General features: G+C 49.4%; 2 protein-coding genes across 2 annotated transcripts; both read right to left on the reverse strand.

The window, feature by feature from the left end:
* Positions 1 to 933: 933 nt before the first annotated feature.
* DDN (dendrin) lies at positions 934 to 5,051 on the reverse strand. The gene is made up of 2 exons (XM_033116186.1): positions 4,823 to 5,051; positions 934 to 4,417 (listed from the first exon to the last, which is right to left on the reverse strand). The coding sequence occupies exons 1-2, from the start codon at positions 5,029 to 5,031 to the stop codon at positions 2,518 to 2,520; spliced, it is 2,109 nt and encodes a 702-aa protein (XP_032972077.1). The 5' UTR covers positions 5,032 to 5,051; the 3' UTR covers positions 934 to 2,517.
* A 2,941-nt stretch (positions 5,052 to 7,992) lies between these two features.
* Positions 7,993 to 20,255, reverse strand: PRKAG1 (protein kinase AMP-activated non-catalytic subunit gamma 1). The gene is made up of 12 exons (XM_033116187.1): positions 20,122 to 20,255; positions 16,123 to 16,171; positions 10,813 to 10,922; positions 10,543 to 10,624; positions 10,386 to 10,444; positions 10,201 to 10,246; positions 10,046 to 10,100; positions 9,699 to 9,825; positions 9,427 to 9,592; positions 9,235 to 9,272; positions 8,819 to 8,965; positions 7,993 to 8,713 (listed from the first exon to the last, which is right to left on the reverse strand). The coding sequence occupies exons 1-12, from the start codon at positions 20,128 to 20,130 to the stop codon at positions 8,609 to 8,611; spliced, it is 993 nt and encodes a 330-aa protein (XP_032972078.1). The 5' UTR covers positions 20,131 to 20,255; the 3' UTR covers positions 7,993 to 8,608.
* Between the last annotated feature and the right edge of the window lie 2 nt (positions 20,256 to 20,257).

Consider the following 20,257-nt stretch of genomic DNA (forward strand, 5'->3'; position numbering starts at 1 on the left):
CTTTCCCCAAATTCTCCCTTGTTAGACTCCTTAAAGTACTTTGCATTTACTGGTCAATAGTATCATTCTTTATGTGTTTTCACCTTCGCCCCATTGTCAGGCAGGTCTTACCGATCTCTTTCCTGGAGCCCAGCCCAGGGCCTGGTTCCTCTCAGGTGCTCAGTACATGCTCAGTAGTTAGAACCCGTAGTAGATAGAACTGTAGGTGGAAGGGAGACAGAACTCAGGAACCTTTGATCTGTCAGACAGGAGCTAACTTGAAACCTGGCAGTGAGGGTTCCAGGATGGACCTTCCTGGGTGACTGGCCAATGTTTTCCCCTCAGGTTCAGAAGCCCAAAATGGACCCGTTTTTCCCTCCAGTGAACCAAGATCCGGTGGCCTGGCTTAGGGTCCGGTCCCATGGCCCTCAGACCGCCCAGCCCCCTTCCAGTCCTGCCCGGTCTCTCCTCTCCGGGTGCGGGTGCGGGTGGAGAGTGACGTCGAGATAATTGGAGACCAAAACCAGAAGTGGTTTGAGAGCGGGACTGGGGATCTGAACGCTGAGCCTGAGTTGGAGTTGGCGGGACTCGCTGGGGGTGGGGGGCAGAGGCGGGGCCAAGGGCCAGGGCTCCGCGACTGAGTCTGGGCGAAGCCCCCGCGCGGGCCGAGTCGCTGGCTAAATTTACCTAGGCTGACTCAGCCCTTGCCCGGAATGGGGGGGTGGGGGTGGGGGGAGTGCACCGGGGCAGTGGGAAGAGCCAGCGGGGGTGAGGTGGGGGGCAAGGAAGGGAGAGTCCGGACTGGGGGAGACAGGAGTGGGCCGGGAGTTTCCATCAAATAAAGGAGTCACCCCCCCCTCCGCCGCCCACCAAGCGGGAAGGAGCTGTGGAGCCCTGGAGGACGGACACTGTGGGGAAAGGGTCAGTGAAAGGAAGAAGATGCCAAGGTTGGATAAAGGGAAGCTTAGATTTATTGACCGCCTACTGTGTGCCAGGCACAGTGCAAGGCGCTTTACATACGTTACCGCATTACATCCTCACAACAACCCTGCGAGGTAGGTGTTTATATACCCCCATTTGACAGATGAGGAAACTGAGGCTCAGGGAGGTGAAGTGATTTGGCCAAGTTCACATGGCTAGTAAATAGAGAGAGGAAGTGTCCAAGATCAGAGAGAAAAAAAGACTTCAGTGTCTAGGTCCCAAGCCGCCTGGCATGGATGAGTACAAAGAGGCTCCGCGCGTTCCAGCGGTCTGAAAGGCCAGAGGCCTGCTCCGGACCTTGCACGCCTGGAGGCCGCAAGGCGGGGGACCCCCGAGCGGTAACTAGGGATCAATCGATTAACTCGCGGTACCGGGGTAGGAGGGACTCGAGGACTGGCTCCCCGAGAAATCCGCGACCTGCACGCGCCGCGCAGTGGCTACAGCCAGTATCACACCCCACACCTACAGGCTTTTTGGGACTAGCCTTCCTCTTCTTTTTTCCCTGGCCGGTTTCTGGAAGAGGCAGAGATGTACGAAATTCTCGGTTCTTTCAGATGGGTGATACCACCGGGGTGATAAATTGTGTTAACGACTCAGAACATCACTAATTAACATTGGGGGGGAGGAGGAAAAGAGGAAGTTCTAAAGAGGTTCCAAGCTGATTCATTAGCTTCCTTCCCTCCCCTGCTGGGACCACCACGGGCCAGGGACAGTGACAAGGCCACTGTCCTGCCTCGCCTTGGAGAGCCCTCACGTAATCCCGAGAGACTGGGATGGGAGCCCTTGCCCGTTTACTCAGTTCTTCTGCAAACCCTGGAAAGTCTCTTGAATTGAGAGTGAGTGCAGGTGACAATAAAGCCATCCAGGGACCTTCAGACTCTGTTCACTTATTCCTAACTCTTTCTTGGCTTTTGAAGGGAGGATGAGATAAAAGCTTCCTCAAAGACTCCAAAACGTCGGGGATGGACTCTAGAATCCCCTTATTTTACACACTAGGAGGCCTGGAGAGGAGAAGCGACTTCCCTAAGGTCACCCAGCAAGTCAGTGTCAGAGTTGAGATTGGAAACCTAGACTTGTGACACCGAAGTGAACTTTGATGGTTACTTCTGGACCCCTTCCTTTTCTGCCAAGGGCCTCTCTGTCACGTGGTCGCCTCAGTCTGAAGCCTCTGCATCACTTTCTCCCTCTTCGTGGGAAGGCTCTGCCCTGAAGTTGCCTTCCCATGTCTATACCATCCCTGCCGTCCTGCCTGCTCCTGGCCAGGCCTCTCTGCTCAGCTCCACACCCAGTGCAGCCACCCTTGCTGAACACCTTACCCCAGTGCCCTGAATGGAGCAGGCATTAAAGTCTACTGCTCACCCTCACCTCACCGGAAAAAAAAAATCATACATCGCAGATATTCCCTTTCTTTCCACTTGGGCGGCTTCTATTTCGAGTATGGGAACCGGGATAGGTAGGGTTACAAAGAAGTCTGTGAGGAAGAAAGGGGACCAGTGGGCCCAAGGATGGATGCGCTGGGGGACACAAATACAAGAAAGGGCATCTTACTGCCTCTCCCTACTTCCCTGTGGGGTCCCCCTTAGTGTCCCTCGCCCCGAAGAGGACCTCCTCGGTTCGGCCGATGACACCTAGAATGTCTCGGACACTGTCGCTCAGCTCGGCTGTCTTCCCGCCTTCCCGGGTCCGGGTCCGCTCACTCCGCCAGGAGGCACCCGAGGCTTCTGTGTCGCTTCCGTCAGAAGAACCGCTATGGACACTGAGCTCCGCAGCTTCGTCCGAGTCCGAGTCCGGGGCAGTGTGGCGGCGGATGCGGGACACGGCTTCCCGCAAGGCCCCGGCGTAGGGCCCGGGGTTCCGCGCCCAGCACTGGTTTGCGGGCCGCCGCGGGACTGCCACCAGTTCCCCCGAGCCCTCGGCACTGCCCGCGCCTTCCAAAGCCGCTGGGCCTAAGGCTGAGTGCTCTGGGCTACCTGGCTGCGTGGGAGCATCCCGCAGGTTTACTTCGCCCACCGGGAGCCCCAAGATGCGGGAGGCGCGCTCCTCCAATGAGGAGTCCGCTGGCTTCCCGCCCTCAGCCTCGAACCCGTGCCCCCCACCTGGCTGGTGTGAAAGGCGATTGCTCAACAGCAGCTTTTGGCAAGGGGAAGGAAAGACCGCGGCCCTCTCGCACTCCTTGTTGGGCTTCGGTTGGCTGGGGGCATCCCCAACAACGCGTGGCACCCCAGCGGGCAAAAGCTGCACATGCTGGGTTCGAGGGGTTGGAACATACTGGGACTTTATCACCACGCACGTGGCGTCAATGACAAAGATGCCTTCTCCACGAGAGGGGCCTCGAGAACTGCGGGGAAGGGTGTGGGCGCGGCGGGTTGCCTTCCAACCCTCCAAAGTCTCGGGGCCGGCCCCCTCTCTGTGACCCAGGGACTCTCTCCATCCTGTGCCTCCTGGAGCCCAGGGTCTGGGGAGGGTCTGGCTATGTCGGGGTGGCTGCTTTTTAAGGGAGGGAATCCAGCATTTGGGGAGCCAGTTCTGTTCTCTACCTTCTTTCCCTTCCCCAGGGGCCTTGAGATGGGGCCTGGATCTGGGAGCGGGGCGCGGGGGCCTGGGAGTCGCAATTGTAGCCCGGGGAGGAGCTGTCGCTGTCCCTGGGCTCCCAGCAGCTTTGGCTTGGGGGTGGCCGTCGCTACCACTGTTCAGGCCAGCAGCAGCCAGACCCAAGTTTTTCTCCGCGGCCCCCTTGCGGGGCTCCGGCCTTGGCCTGGCTGTTCCACATCCTGGGGATCCCCCCAAGAGACCCCTCCCCTGTCGGAGACCCCAAGCCCCGAGGACGTCCCGGTAGATTCGAGGATCCAGCCTCTTCTTTGTGCACCCACCGTCTGTCCTGGCCGGACTCAGAGCTGGGGCGGATGAGACCGGAGCCTGGGAGGGCTCGGGGCCTCTACTAGTCCCCAAGGTCCTGTGTGGGCCTTCGTAAGAAGGTGGAGCCACATAGGGTGGCGGCCGGTCCCAGCGGCGTCGCGGGGCCGTCCCGGCAGCGCCTCTCAGCAGCAGGTGAGCCTCGTAGCTGGGGGGCCCTGGCCTGCGACCTCCCCAGGGCCCCGCCCACGCCGCCCCTGCGTTGCTCCGCGGTTGAGCGAGTGGACCGGGTGGTCTCCCCACCTGCCCCAGGCGCTCTGGCCTTGACAGAGCTGGGAGCCCTGCAGGCTGGGCCACCCGAGGGGCATTCCGAGGCTCCGGGCGGGGCCGACCCAGGGGGCTCTTTCGGGCCCCACCTGCCTTGCGCCTTTTTCGCTCGGTCTCCTTGGCTTCCCGCTCCTGCGATGCCGCTTTCCTTTTCTCTTGCTCCCGGGCCCTGGCCTCGGCCGGGGGCCCAGCCCGCCAGTTGGTCGCCTCCTGCAGCACCCTGGAGGCCCAGGGCCGGCGGGGCGGTGGCTCAGGGGATCCCGGGCGCGGCCCACACCTGGGACAATGAGCAGGAACCCAGGTGAGCAGTTTGTGGGGGAAGGGAGCCGAGGTCCGGGGAGCTGGGAGCGCTGCCGACCCCTTGGGGCAGCCGTGTGAAGGTATGTGTGTGAGTGTGTGTGCACGTGCATATATGTGAGGGCTGAAGTCGAAGCGGGACTCCTCACCATTTCTCCATGCACACTTTAATAGCGCCTGCCCCATCTCACCTCCTGCCCTTTCTCACACCCACTCCTGTCCCCCCAAAACAGCGCTGGAATAGGTCAAGGTCCCAGCCCTTGGAATGGGGAGTAGGGCGTGGGACAGAGAAGGGGGACCAACAGCGCTGGCTGGTGCCTGAGGGGAGGTCCGGACCCCATTCCACCCCCCACCACTCTCTTCCCCTCACCCCTCCTTCACTCACGTGCGGCTCTGCGGCCCCTGGGCCCAGTGGCTGGCCTGGAAGTCCATGGGCTGTCGAGGAGGGGCACGGCGGCTATAATGACAGGAAATAGTCTTCACTTGGATCACCAGCAGCTTGGATTTTTGCACCCAGAGGCAGCTGCCAGACTCCTCATCTTGGTACTCCCGGGGGCTGTTGGGCCCCTCGGAGAATAGCTGGCCATCCAGCATCCTGCCCCACCCCACCCTGGCCCCCCACCCTCCCACCCGCCCCGAGAGCCCCCTCCCAGCCCAGGAAGCCGGCGCCCACTGCAGAGCTGCGGGCCCAGCGACTGGGGACTATATATACCCAGGCACACGTGTATGCCTGTGTGTGTGTGTGTGTGTGTGTGTGTGTGTGTGTGTGTGTATGTGTGCGCGCGCGCGCGCGCGCGCATGTGACACAGCGCGGACGGCTCCGCACTGCTACCTCCCCCATGTGCACGGCCGCCCCCTGGGGCCCGGGATTGGGCGCCCCTTCCCACTGCTCTTGTCCCCCGTGCCTGATGGGACCTGCATAAGTGGGCAGGGGACTTCTTCATGCCAGCTGACAGTGCCACCTGCCCCGCCCCCGTTTCTTCAACCTTCCTGCCGTTTTAACCCTTCACTTCCCTGCTTGTCAGGGTGCCTGACCACCAGGGTTCTACCCTTGACTTCCTGCCTCGGACTTCAGTTTCTCTGACAGGCAGGTGATGGAAATGGAACTCAAGGTCTCTGCCTGCCACTCTTGCTGGTTTCCATGGGGTTGGGGTGCAGGAGGAGCTGGCCCACGGCTGGGGGGCTATTTTTAGCAGCAGTGGCAGTTCGGGTGCAGAGAGAAGATGAGTAACCAGCTTCCATGTGGTGGAGGGAGGAGGTAGTGGCTTTCATGCAGCTTTTGTGCAAGTCTGGGGTGGGGGACTTCTCCAAGCTCAAAAAGGATGACCCCCATACCCTTAACTGTAGCCCAGGGCTGCTGGTACAGCAGGACACAGAAGTGTGTCTTGGCCATGGAAGCTGCCCTACACTTCCATTGTAGATGTTTGTCCTTGGGCATCCATGCAGCCCTCTCCCTGTAGCATGCTCTCTCCCCCAAACCACAAGCCAGAATTTTTGGGTCATACTGTTCTGTGCCCACACAGCTCTGCCAGCCTTATGGAGGACTAGGGTGCTTATGCATTTGCACCCTTTCAGAGGGGCTGGAGGAGGAACGGTGTGCTCCCTTGGCCAAAACCAAATCCCCTAGCAACCCTGATGATAAAAGTGGCCCCCGTTTTTCAGTGTAGAGCTCCCTGTCACCACCATCACAATGCCTAGCTCACTCAGCCCTCACCTGAAGTGGTGCTCAAGATGTTCACCTTTTAGCCTCATTCTGTCCTGGGGGACTGTTGCTTATATCCATATGATCCCTCCCCCCCAAGCTTATACCAGGTGTCCCCTGATTCACCATGGTAATGTTAGTGGCAGCACAGCCCACGCCAACCCTTCCATGCAGAGACTTAGCAACCATGCCTGGCAACCATGGCAGCAGCTCCAGTGGAGGGGAGGGGTTTGGGGAAGTGGGGGAAGAGTGTGTGTGGCAATGGTTCCTGAGATAGAAGGGATAATTTGCCTCTCCTGAAAGGAATAGGTAAGAAGAGAAGGCTACACGGCTCCCAAATTTTGTTACTTGTCTTTCCTTCCGCTCCATCCTCAGACTCTGAGACTGATTGGGTTTTAGAGGGCAATGGGAGAGGCAGGAGATCCCAACTGGTTTTCCGTTAAAGTACCTGCAGCCCTTTGGGTACAGACCTATTCTGTTAAGGGGATAGGGCCAGGAGGGTTGTTGCTGGGCAGAGACTGACTTACTGAGAACCAGAGCAACAAAACCCAGGCCTCCTGCTCCCTTAGGTGGACCTTTAGAGAAACCCCACACATTCCCTATCCCATCCGTTGACCACCCCCCTTTACACCTACCAGCTGCACTGCGGGCTCTTTGCTTGAAGGTGCCTCCTTCCACCTAGGTTCCCCCAGAGTCCTAGGCTTTTTAAAACCCTTGCCTCCTCCCTAGACAAACCCTATTTCATGATGGAATGTGACACTAGAAGACATTTGTCCTTTCCTCCATGCACCCACCCCCACACACATAAACACCCTAACTCTAATAACTTGGAATGCTTCCCTCCCTCAAGTCTGGGAATGTGCTGCGAGAGCTGTGAAGAGGTAAGTGCACAAGCATGGCTTCTTTGAGGCCACGATGTAGCACTGAAAGCTGTCTTGATGCTTTCTTTCCCCGTGTTTTGTCAGAAGCCTGGTTTGGAGGGACCCGTATGCTATGCCTGTGTTCACAGGCACATTGTAGGTAGGGGAAAGGAGTTGCTCTGAAATTGCTTTTGGTCTTGATATCCAAAACAAATGGTAGCGTAACTACAAGGCAGTGGTGAGATGGTACCCAGAATTTGGCTCATACCCAACAATCTAGGTATCCTTATGTTGTTTGGTACGACTGTTTTGGCTCACATGGTTTCAGCACAGGAAAAGGGTCTGAGGGGGAGACCACAGTCCTGCTGCTTCCCCACCCCCTATCTCCAGCTCATTTCCTTTTTGGAAGAATCACAAGGGATTTGTACGTTCAAAGACAGTTCAGCAAAATCCAGAATCCAACCTTCCCTAAGAAAGTCTAATGATGGTGGCATGTCTCTCCGCCTAAAGGATACAGGTATTCTGTCTACTCTGGAGACCTAACACTATTATGAAATTTTCCTGGGGTCCCAGCTATGGTCCAGGCAGAGGTGAAAGTGGGGTAATTAAGGACGACTGCAGGGAATAGGGTGGGGAACAGTTATGAACAGAGATCTAGAAAGGTAGTAGTAAGTCTAGTGTAGTGGTAAAGAGCATGACCTCTGGGGCCAGACTGTTTGAGTTCAAATCCTAGCTCTACTTTTTACTAGCTGTGTGGCCCTGGGCTAGTTACAAAGCCTCTCTGTGCTGTTTCTTTTAAATTTATAAAACTGGAATAATATCCACTATTGTTGAGGATTACATAAATATTATGTCAAGCACTGAGAATGGTGTCTTACACAGTTTTATATGAGCGTGTATGCTATTATTATTGTTTTTGAGTTGAAGAAGCCATATGAAGTCAGAAGGTTGGAGCCGTAGTATCAACTACAAAAAGCAAACACTGCAATACCGTGAAGAGGTTCCTGTCATTTTAATTAAGTTTGCCATGAAAAGCAATAACCTCAGCTAAGCACTCTGCCCTACTCCTCCACCTAAGTCACCTCCCTTCATATACAGCACAGGAACCCAAAGGCCGTCCTCCCCACTATCCTCCCCTCGCCCCTTATGGGAAGAAATGTCACTAAATGGACTCAGCCTCCTCCACATAGCATGAAACAAATGAATAAAAATATTTTTATGAAGAGTTTTGTTGTGCTATTATCTTAGGGTGGAGTCAGGGATGGAGATAGAGGCAAAGGCTGGCTGAGGTCTGGGATCTCTTAGAGATCAGAATTGCCCGAGGGGCACAGAGTCCATAGCTCACCCAGAAGATGGGCTACGCCTAAGAGGACGGGCTAGGACGGGCTGGGCTGAAAAGTTTTCCTCACGTGTATGTGTGAGGCTAGAACAGCTAAAAATCCATTCTCCTTCCTCCCCTACTTCCTTCCCAGCTCCCAGGTAGAAGGGCAGGGGGCTCTTGAGCAGGGAACAGAGTCCCAAGTCTCTGAAGGTTCCGTCTGTGGTTCGCAGAGCTCTGGGCAGGCAGTGAGTGGGCATTCTGCCCAGTGCCGCCTCCCCCACCCCCAGCTCAGGGCTTCTGTCCGCCTGTGAGCACCAGGGCCTGCAGGATGTCTGACAGCGACACGATTCCCTTGACGACGTCATTCTCATCCACCACTACAAGTCGGTGAACCTGCAGAAAGCAACAAGGGAGAAAGACATGTTTAGTGCCAGCCTTGGTTAGGGGAGTCCTTCATGCCCGCCTTGCCGAACCCCACTCTCATGGCTGGCCCCCTACCTCTGCTTCCACCAGCCTGTTGATGATGGTCTCCAGGGTCTCATGCAGATAGCACTTGAGGACACCCTCAAAGTAATGTGATCGATGTTGTAACGCTTTGGTCACAGACACATCTAGGTTGTTGTAGGTCTTTTCCGCTGCCAGATTCTGGGGAGAGAGGAGAAGGTGCTTGCAGGGAAGTGAGGGAGCCAGCCCCCAAACGCTGAGCCCACCCAACCCCGCCAGAGGGATTTAGAGCAGTTATTAGCCATGCCCACAAGCCTCACCCAGCTCATTCAATTCCTTTTCAAATAGGATTTGAAAGCTTGGAAGTTTCTTAAAACTCTTAGGTCCCAGAAGAGGCTCTCTTCTTCTCCCTCTCCACATTCAACACACCACCCCTTCCCCTACCTCCCAAGCCCTCCACAATCACTCACGATAACATCAAACTTGGAGTAGATGTCCACCACACGCCCTAGGGGGACAGAGGCAGCTCAGCAAGGAGGATCTGGCATCCAAGGCTCCCCTGCCCACAGAATCACCCTCCAGGCTGAGCTGAGGGGACAGATTTTCCCAGAGCCACCCTGGATTCCCTGGAGCCCTCCCTCGCCTTCTACCAAATCTCTCACCTTTCTCATCCACCACAGGCAGGGCTGAGACTCGGTGCTGTACAAAGATGCCCAGAGCCACGTAGACTGGGGTGGTTGTGCGGACCATAGCAATGTTGGCATAGGTGCCAATCTGTAGCTCTTCCAGAGACTTAGACATGAACTCTGGCTTGGGGAACTCAGTGATCTGAGGAAGGAAACATCAGCTTGATTTTCAAGGCCCCCTACACCACCCGTGGATATCCTTCCAACCCAGTATATAAGAAGTAAAAACTGGGCCGAGGAGCACTTACAAACAATTTGAGGAACTTGAGGATGCGCTTATGGGTGAGGATATACAAGGTGTTGCCTGATTCTGGGTCAATAACTGGCAGCCTGTGGATCTTGTTCCGAATTAATGAAGAGACAGCATCAAACAAGCTATGGAAAGGTGGGGAATAACGGTAAGTTCCACATACTGGGCCTGAGGGTAGTTAAATAGCTCCGTAGAGTGTGTTTATAAACAGGGAAAAGTGATGGTTGGGGGAGGGAAGTTGTGTGTGTGTGTGTGTGTGTGTGTGTGTGTGTGTGTGTGTGTGTGTCCAGCTATGCCACTGGCAAGGCTCTTCCCTTTCTAGACAAATGGGTAGCTGGAACTCACCTGGCATTAGGAGAAATGCAGACAAGTGGTTTAAAGGAATCCTGTAGGTACACCTCTGAAGGCAAAAAGAAGGGTCAGAAAATAACACAGAATAACACCATTTCTCAGGAAACGCCATCCCTTTATCCTCTCACAACCCTCAATTCTCTACATACCTCTCCAAGTTTCTATCTTGTGTTCTTCCAGCTCATAGATCTGTACCTGGAAGCAGGAGCAACAGAACTTGAGACTTGATGTCCCTGCCTCCTAAACCCCTTGTGTTTTGCTTGGAAGACAGGAAACGAGAAGGAGGGGCTTTGGGAGGGGAAGTGGCTTTGGTCATTGGACGAAGGTTCCTTACCAAGGCTGATTTATAGTAGCGGTGCAGGATATTGATGAAATCAGTGATGGTCAGCATACCTAGAGGCCAACACAAGAGCGGTCAGCACTGCGCAAAATGTGTCCCGGTGCCCAGCACAACACACCAATAATACTGTGTTCCAGACACATTTGCTTACCCACAAAACTTTGCTTCTTACTATCCCACAAAGGGGCAGCTCGTACACCATTAGTCACCAAGGCAAAGAAAGCTTTCTTCACCTATAGCCGAAAGAATTATATTCACAAAGGGAAATTCACAGGCTTTAACAGAAAAGGGGTTGGGTATATTGGGGAAAACATGAGATTAACCCCAGAGAACGACAAGGATATTATCCTTGGGATGAGTTAGGACGAGAGGTATTGAACTAGAGGCTCCAAGAGGGAAGGAAAAAGAGGATTTCACCCACCTGCAGGGAAGTATCAAATACAACCAATTTGGAGCTTGTGGGAATCAGGTCATAGCAGCGATGAGACTTCATGAAGGAAGTATACACACTATTGTTGGATTCTGGGGTGTCTGCATAGGGTGGGATAGTTAGTAGCTTCCTTCCATACAACAATTCACAATCAAAAGAGGCAGAAAATAAAACAGTGTGGTAGATGCTCAAATATTTAGAGCATAATTTTTTATAAGGCCCCCTATTTTATCTGTTTTGTCTCTACTGTTCCATTAGAAACAAACCCCTTAGAAAGCATTCCATCCAACCCCCATCTCCAGGTAGGACTCTATCAAATGGCTTCTTAGGCAAAAGATGGCTGACTAAAACAGAAAGTTTGTATCTTTCATTAACTTGTTTTAAGTCTGAAAGTTTTTTCGCATCTTTAACTCAAATTTTCCCTTTCATATATTTAGCACATTTTCACTTGTACTCTTTTTCAATTAAGATGTAATTATTTGAAATTCAAATAAACCTCTTAAAATTGTAAGACCTGCATATGAGAAAGTTATGGTCCAAGCTGGGCCACTTCCGATCAACCTGAACTTGGAGCCCAGTGTGCAATCAATCTGGCCCCAAACACCCTGAGAGTCCATCTTGTGATGAAAGACCCTGTGAATAAGAAATCAGCCCACCTATTGTAGACAAAAGGGAGACCCTGGCTGTGTTTACCTTTCCAGTCTTCTGATTTTAATTGCTTGCTCTAAATGGGAGAAGCAACCCCCAAAATAATAGTTTAAACGTGCTACCTACTATGCTATGTGTACTTAAAAACATTATATCATTTAATCCTTACAACAAATCTGTAAGGCAAATTGTGTCCTCATTTTTCAGATGAGAAAACAGGTAGAAAGCAGTTAAATCAACTGCTCAAGTTCACACCATTAGTAAGTGACAAGAAAGACTCAAACACAGATCTACCTGATTCCAAAGCTCATGCGCTTAAATACTACCCAGTTGTTTGTCTTTATTTTTTATACCAAAGTTGCACAGGTACACAATTTAAAGAGTCAAATAATTCTACAAATTTTGTCAAGAAAAACTTGCAGTGCCTGGCACCCCCTTCCCTGTACCAGAGAAGAGAACTATTTCAGCTGGGTTTTTTGGTACTTAGTTCAAGATCCATACATAACAGATTCAGATTGTTCCTTTTTGATTTGTTCCTTTGTTTCACTTTGGGGCATTATCTATTATCATCCAAGGAAGATGAGAATTTTTAGTTCTCTTTTCCACCAGAATCCCATTACAAAACATGTACCACCCATGCCCCCATCCTTCCAGAAGTTAAAATATGTTAGTTACATCAATATTTAAATAATTTTGACCAAATATTCATTATTCAGAACCAAGCCAAATAGTAAACTCTTTTCTCTCTTTCTTTCTTCCTTTCTTTCCTTTCTTTGTCAATTTTGTTTTCCCTGGAGTCAATAATTGTCTTTTCATTTGCTTAATTTTCTATGTATGGTATTTATAACTAATTCAACCCCCTAACTCTTCACCAGTTGTTTAAATCTCTTCTCAAGAAGTTCAGAAGCATTAGATAGTCTATCAATTTAAACTACCCAAAGCAGTCTCTCTGCAGCCTTCTGACTTGCTCAAAGCTGCACTGGTCGGCCTGGTGTGCACAGCTGTATCCTGAGGCCTTCCTTCATCACCATGCAGAGGACCCCTTGCACAGCTCCCCTGTATTGGCTCTCCTGTGCCCTCGGTCCCATGTTTTCATCTTTTTGAATACTCCCTTGTTTTGGTGGAGCATATCTTCCAGTAGCTTCCTGAGAAAGGTTGCATGGGAGGTACATTTTTTGAGACCTTGCACTCTAGAGATATCTTTATTTTACCCTCATCTTTGATTTAGAATTTGGCTGGATACAGAATTCTACGTTAGAATTTATTTTTCTGCAAGATGTTGCTTCATTGTCTTCTAGCTTCTGTTGAGAGTGTAAAGCAATTCTGATTCTTGGTATGTGACTTGTTTTTATTCTCTCTAGAAAATCAGGATTTTTTTTTGTTTCCAGTGTTTTGAAATCTCATGATGGTTGTGCTTTGGGTGGGTCAATTCCATCCATTGTGCTGAATATTCAATGAGTCCTTTCAATATGAAAACTGTCCTCCAGTTCTAGGAAATGTTCTTGAATTATTTCCTTGATCATTTTCTTTGCTCTGTGTTGTCATTTTTCTTTTTCTGTATGTAACTCCTATTATTTAGATATTGGACTTCCCTTTAAGGATTGACCCTTTAAGGATTTTTGGACTGACCCTTTAAGGATTTTTTTGTTGTTGCTTTGGTGAGTTGTTTTTAAAGTATCTTTTCTCTCTTATTTTCTACTTCTTTGATTTTTTTTTTTCACTTCTTTGATTTTTAATTCTACTTCTGGGAGATTTCCTCAACTTGATTTCCAAACCTCCCATTTTAAAATTTTTGCTACTATATATAGTTTTTAATTTTTTTCTTTTTTTTAATTGGGGAACAGTGTGGTTTTCCAGGACCCATAAGCTCCAAGTCAAGTCGTTGTTTTCAATCTAGTTGTGGAGGGCGCAGCTCACTGGCCCATGTGGGAATCGAACCTGCAATGTTGGTGTTATGAGTACTGCGCTCCAACAGAGCCAACCGGTTGTCCCAACCACTATATTTTAAATGTCCAAGATCTTTTTGTTTTCTGAAACTTTTTTTATTTTTATTTTATTTATTTTTTTTTTAAGGAGGGTGCAGCTCACAGGGCCCATGCAGGAATCAAACGGGCAACCTTGGTGTTATTAGCACCACAATCTAACCAACTGAGCTAACCGGCCACCCCTGAAACTTTTTTAAAATATTGTATCCTGTACTTGTTTCATGGTGTTAATATATTCTTCATCTGAGTACACATTAATGTTAACTTAAAAGGTTTTCTCCTCTATGCATTGACTTTTCCCCTCTGTTGCTTTTTCTTTGTTTCTTTTCATGGTGGGGGCAGTCTGGATCATTTTTCTTTTTTTTTTTTTTTTAATGTTAGACACTTTCTTTAGATGTTTGGTAATCCTTGGTTTAAAGGAGGATTCAAACCATATGTTAAGAGTGGAGTCTTTAGGGGCTGGCCCGGTGGCTCAGGCGGTTAGAGCTCCTTGCTCCTAACTCTGAAGGCTGCCGGTTCGATTCCCACATGGGCCAGTGGGCTCTCAACCACAAGGTTGCCAGTTCAATTCCTTGAGTCCTGCAAGGGATGGTGGGCTGTACCCCCTGCAACTAGCAACGGCAACTGGACCTGGAGGTGAGCTGCGCCCTCCACAACTAAGACTGAAAGGACAACACCTTGAAGCTGAACGGCACCCTCCACAACTAAGATTGAAAGGACAACAACTTGACTTGGAAAAAAGTCCTGGAAGTACACACTGTTCCCCAATAAAGTCCTGTTAAAAAAAAAAAAAAAAAGAGTGGAGTCTTTAAAGCTGATTGGAAGCTCTGAGTGTGGAAGTGAGCCTTGTTGACTGTGAGCTGTTTGGATGCCAACACTCAATACTTATTTTTTGGGGGGGCTTTTTCCTCAAGGGGATTCTGGAGAGAAGGATTATTCATTCAATGTTGTGCTTGGAGGGTGAAGTCTTTTCTGTCAACATTCTGGAAGTTGGATGGGGGACGAGGACTGGGGTCTCAGCATTTAGTCTAGTTCAGTTCATGCTCCTGTGTTTAGTCTAGTACCTTAGCCCTCAGTCAACTGGGCCTGAGCCCCTCTTCGGACAGCCAGTCTTTGCCAAAGTTGGAAAGGGGAGTTACCCAGCTGCACTCAACGGAGGAGGGAGTCTTGGGATCTGACTGCTTCTCAGACCTTCAATCCTTCTAGGCTTTCCCCTAGTTTATAATTCATTTTTCTCAGGTCTGCTAAGTCATTTACCACTCTTCCACCTGCTTTCCAGTTTCCAAAAATTCATTGCTATTGCCTCCTCTCTTGTTCTTCTTATTCTGATGGGTTTGAACCTTTTAAAAAAAGATTCCTTTATGGTTGTTTTAGTGGCTTTTGGTGAAGGAACAAAAGTAGATGCATCTATTTAAACCACCATCTTTAACTGGAAGCTCACCATTGTTTTTCAAATTTGAAAACCCACAGACTCCCAAGAACATGTCTTTTGACATCAGTTTAAGACACTACATTGACAGTAAAATACTACCATTTTAGGCTACAGGCCTACAAACATATTTGATTTGGCTTTCCCAGGGTTTTAAAAATAAATCAAGATGCCAAATTTTTAAAGATCTGGAGATTTACATACAAATCCAAATTCTTAGTTTCTTTTCAAAATCAGAAGATCTGACAAAACTGGGTCTTGAATTCTAGAACAGTATCAAATGACCAGACCTGGATTGTTGCTGCCTCGTTTTAGATGCCATGAGATCTATAGGTTATCATAGTTGTATGCAGCCCACATCATGGCTTGGTCCATGTAGACAATGTGAGCTTTTGACCCCTGCCCTGGTGTTAATGCAAATGTCCTCAGAAACCTAACCCAGACACTGATACCATGCGGCAGTACTCAATTATGAAGAGCCATCCAGATCATTCAAAATATGAGTATGTTAACTTTTTTTTGGATACCAACAAAATGAAAACAGAACATTAAAAAATTCTTACGGAGAACTCATAGAACCTTGGTATGTCCTAGGATCTCAGCCCGTATTTCAAGCCTCTGAGAAAGTGTGTACTCCTAATGCCATAAATGCGTCCTTAGAAAACTTCAGAGTGATCCTGGGCAAAATCCTTTACCAGAGATACCTGTAAGTTCTGCCTCTTTTCTAGATGACCTTGAATTGGACCGTTCCATCCTAACCAGGTATTTGGGCAGGCGCTGGGATTGGTTGGATTTTAGGGGTTAGTACCTCTACTTCTAGATGAGTTCTAAGAGCTTTCAAAGCTTTTCTATAATTTCTTGTATACACTTAGTGGCTTCAATGAGCCTGCCGGATGATAAAATCCTAGTGGCATTATTTCTGGGCTACTCATAAAACACCAGGGACTTCTAAAACCTGGTTTAGCCAGCGCAAGTTGCCTATGGAAGTGTTCCCTATATCTCAAAAGTTTCTCTCAAGTACTTTGAATATTGAAGATATTGATCATCTCCATCCTGCCCAAGATTTATTCCTGGGTGATCTTGTCAAATTATCGTGCCTGATGTGTATGGTTTGGCACATTATCTGGCGCAGCTTTGATTTTCCCATGGGAGACCCTGAGGGAGGTACAAACGCACTGCTGAAGACGACAGGATCAGGCTACTGCTTTCATACCCAATTTCCCTTTTCAGTAAACTTACCTTGGAGATGCTCGTTTTCCACAGCTAGGAAGCTCTCTGAAGAAGTGACCTGGAGAGATACGAGAAACAGAGATTGAGTCTATTCTAGGCTCCATCCACTTTAGCCTAGCATTAGGAGAAGGGCTGGTGAACTAATGACTTCCTTTAAAGCACTATAATACCCTTTTGAAGTATTATCTCACTTAACCTTCTAACAACCCTGAGGTAAACAATATTATTAGCCTTATTTTCACAGATCAGGAAACTGAGGTTCAAGAAATATTAAGCAACCTGCCCAAAGTCACATGGCTGGTAAGGGATGGAATTGGTATTTGAATACAGATCTGTGTGTCTCCAAACTCAAGTCCTTATATACTACACTGCCTAATGAAACATTAGGTCCTAAAAGCTGAGACTAGAAAATCTGAGTTTATGGCTGGCCCCACGAGATTCTCACAGATCTACTTTAAAAAAACCCAGAAGCCAGAGACAACACGGCTTTCCCCCCAACACTGAGCATAGCTGTGAGCACCGGCATCACGGGCATACCCCTTACCGGGGAGAGGACCACATCTGGGGAGGATCCCAGCAGCTGACTGTCTGAGACAGGCAGTCAAAGCTTGAACGACTGAGGGGTGGAGGAGCAGCACAAACGTTCTAAAACTGGGGAGATGAGTCCTCTCGGCACCCTTGTGAGTCGAAGGCTGCCACCGCCCAGAGGATGCTGGTTTTCTAAGTTTCCTTGCTCATGACAGTCTGAGCTTAGAGAGTGCTATGAATACACAGAAACCTTCAGAACTATCGCTATGCTCCCTCAAGTGGGAACATTTGGAAATTTCATTGCTATCTAGGAACCCAGGAGGTGTCATGGGTTCTGTTGATTCATCCACTGGAATCAACAGTTTGGCTCCATTTAATTTGGGTAATATTCTCAAACTAGCTCTAAAGTCGTACTTCACCTCCATAGCTGCTGCAGTAGTATGAAGTTAAAGGGCTTGGCCTGAACCTGGGAAGTTGGCTGGTAGGCAGGGTCAAGTTGACAAGACAGCCCTAAACTTCCCTCCCCTAATGGGCCATGGGGGGACAGGGATAATCTCCCTCTCTCCTCTCTCGGCTGCATAAGACTACCAACGTGGCCTGAAATTTTGGCAAGGCTATTGGAACAACAACCTCATCAATTGTAAGTGGGACAGAGGGCTGTTCAGGGCTAAAGATACATGGTATGTAACAGTCTTGCAAAGATTATATACAAAGACGCAGAAACAGCTACTTGTAGCAATTATTGTATCCATCATATAATACTGACATACTGTACTGTGCTACAGTTATTTTGTTCATTATCTATCCAAACAGACTACAAATTCCTGGAAGCCTGGAACTAATTTCTTTGTATCCCCCATACCATCCAGCGTGGGATTTTGCATATTGTTTTGTTTTATAACTCTCAAATTGATGATAATTCTGTCAACTGATATGAACAGAGACCTAAGACTACGTTATAAAGAGAAAAGAGACATCCAGCTAAACAGAGACAGATACCTACAGAAGTGAGTCAGACACAACTGAATATTACTTTATCTTTCTGCCTGTTTCTCTACTCAGAAGTGGGGTAATTATGTCCACTCCCCTCTACTTTTAATAACATAAGGTACCACAAAATACTAGTAGAGACACAGACTAGATCTGACACAAAGACTCACAATTTCTCCCAAACTCCTGATCCACATTTCTAATTGTTTGTTGGATAACCACAGATGTCACAGAGACTCCTCAAATGCTTCACTATGGAACAAAACCGCATTCGTCCCTCCAATCCTATTATTCTTACTGTGGTTCCCATCTTTGTTTTTTGTACTACTCTCTCCCAGGTGCCTAGAACTGTAGTCTTGATTCCTTCAAGAATGAGCTATGCCAACATAACATGTCTGCTTAGAATTGCAGACCGGGGCATTACTTAAACTTGTTCTTAACATCTATCAGCTAAGCTGGTATGTTAAAAATGCCTCAAGTCCATCTCTCTCCTTTCCACTCTCACAGATTTAATTTAGGCTTTTACCTCTTACTTCAACATTCTCTAAACTGGTCTCCTGGACCTAAATCTATTTCTTCTTTAATTTGGCTTTCATGCTGTCACCAAATTCTCTCACCAAGCTTCCCAGGTTTGGAAAGGACTTTCATCTCTAGCAACCTCACTACCTCCTGAAGTAGATCCATCCAGTTACAGAAAGCTGTTAAGAACATTCTTAAGGCACACTCACTGCCTTGCTCATAAATCTTCCATGGGTTATCTTATTACAAAACAAAGATCAAACTTAATGAGGTATGCAGTACCTTCAACCTGACCTCAGCCTACTTTTCCAGTCTTTTTTCCCCCACTGTGACCAAAATCCAAAACTCCAGCAACATTAAGTGACTAGCTCATCCCCAATTAATCTATATGCCCCAATTTCTATGGCCTTGCTCACACTGTTCTCTCAGCCTGCAATGCCCTCTCTCAGGTTGATAGTAATTTCTTTCTCCACTATGCTTCCACAGCCCTTTTTTTTACATGTTTCAATTTATCTTATTTTATTGGGGGAACAATGTGTTTCTCCAGGGCCCATCAGCTCCAAATCGTTGTCCTTCAATCTAGTTGTGGAGGGTGCAGCTCACTGGCCCATGTGGGAATCGAACCTGCTATTCCGTTGTTCAGAGCTTGCGCTCTAACCAACTGAGCCATCCGGCCGCCCCTTTTTTTTTTGCATCTTGATGATAGCATTTATTATAGTTTACCTTAAATAACAGCTGTCACTGGCTTGCCCTCACCCCCCACTCCAGTTATGCTGAGCATTTTCAAAACAGGGGTTTTCTTTTCTGCTTCTTTTTAAAACAATTTCTATCCCAAGAACCTGATCCAGTATATAAAATGTAAGGCTTAAATTAGAAAATCTATATCAAAACACTTTGTAAACATTTACAAGTAAAAACTTTCTTGTAAAGTGTATTATTTTGAATTTTTGGAATCAGACCGTTTATTTTTGCTCAAAATTCTCTTAATCTGTAAGAGCTGACTCCCTGGCCTGGAGTCAGTTGCAAATCACTTTACCACTTTGGTTTGTTTTCTTCTTTATAACCTGAGGGACATGATCTCTCTGCAGGAAGAGAAAGGGTGCGGTAAAATCATTACTGGGCAGGTAACTGACCCAAAGACAGGTGAACCTGTAGCACACAACTACAAAGGTACACAACTGCAGCATCAGATGATAAAGATAGAAAGAGTATATGGTTATAAACTCTTGGAGAGGGAAGTGAATGGGAAGGCTTCCAAAGTACTGGAAAAGACTCCACGTAGCATGCAGTCTGCAGCACCTTGAGGAGAATGAAGGGACCTGCCACAATTGGTCAATGCCAGCTCGCCAAGAATGGGTGATGGTTATGCCAACATGCCTGCTTAGAATCTCAGCGCAGGGCATGACCTAAAACTTATCCAGGGACACAGCGGCCTCTACCACTGATACCCTCCTTCCGGGAAACCCTCCTTTTCAGTCTTATTGAGGGACTGTGACCTCGCTGGACACCTCGAAGCAGCAGAAGTCTTTCAGATCCTGCCAGGGATTGCAGGGATCACACTCAGACAACCAGGGCCTAGTGTTGCTTGCAAGCGGGGGTCCCTCGGAACCCCCCCTGCCTCTCCCAGGGAAGCCGAGTCACAACCCTATGGTCTCAGGCAAACCTGAGGGGCCTGAGGTGCTAAGAAGAAAGCAGTCCCGAGATCGCGCGGGTGCGCGCGGGATCCAAGGAGGGAACTAGGTGTCACTGCCAACCCCGACTGCGAGTACCGCGGACAGAAGGCAGGCAACGGCGCGGCCCAGGGCTGGGGGATGAACCCGGCGAAGGAACGGACTGGCAGGGTCACGGAGAGGACAGACACCCAGCTTTTCGTTTCCTGGGCCCCCGCGTCGGCCCCTGCCCGGGCCTCCCTGTCCCCCAGCGGGGCCTCAGGCTCCACAGCGCCCCCCGCCGCCCTCCCGCGCTCCTCACCGTCTCCATCGCAAGCGGCGCCCGCTGGCTTCGTTCACTTTAGGAAGCTCGCTGGCTATGGGGGGAGGCCCCGCCCCACGTCCGGTGCCGCGAGCCACTTCCGCTTACGTAAGGAGACGCCAGGCGAGGGCGGAAG

The sequence above is a fragment of the Rhinolophus ferrumequinum genome, chromosome 10 (genome assembly GCF_004115265.2).
Source record: "Rhinolophus ferrumequinum isolate MPI-CBG mRhiFer1 chromosome 10, mRhiFer1_v1.p, whole genome shotgun sequence".
NCBI classification, from domain to species: Eukaryota; Metazoa; Chordata; class Mammalia; order Chiroptera; family Rhinolophidae; genus Rhinolophus; species Rhinolophus ferrumequinum.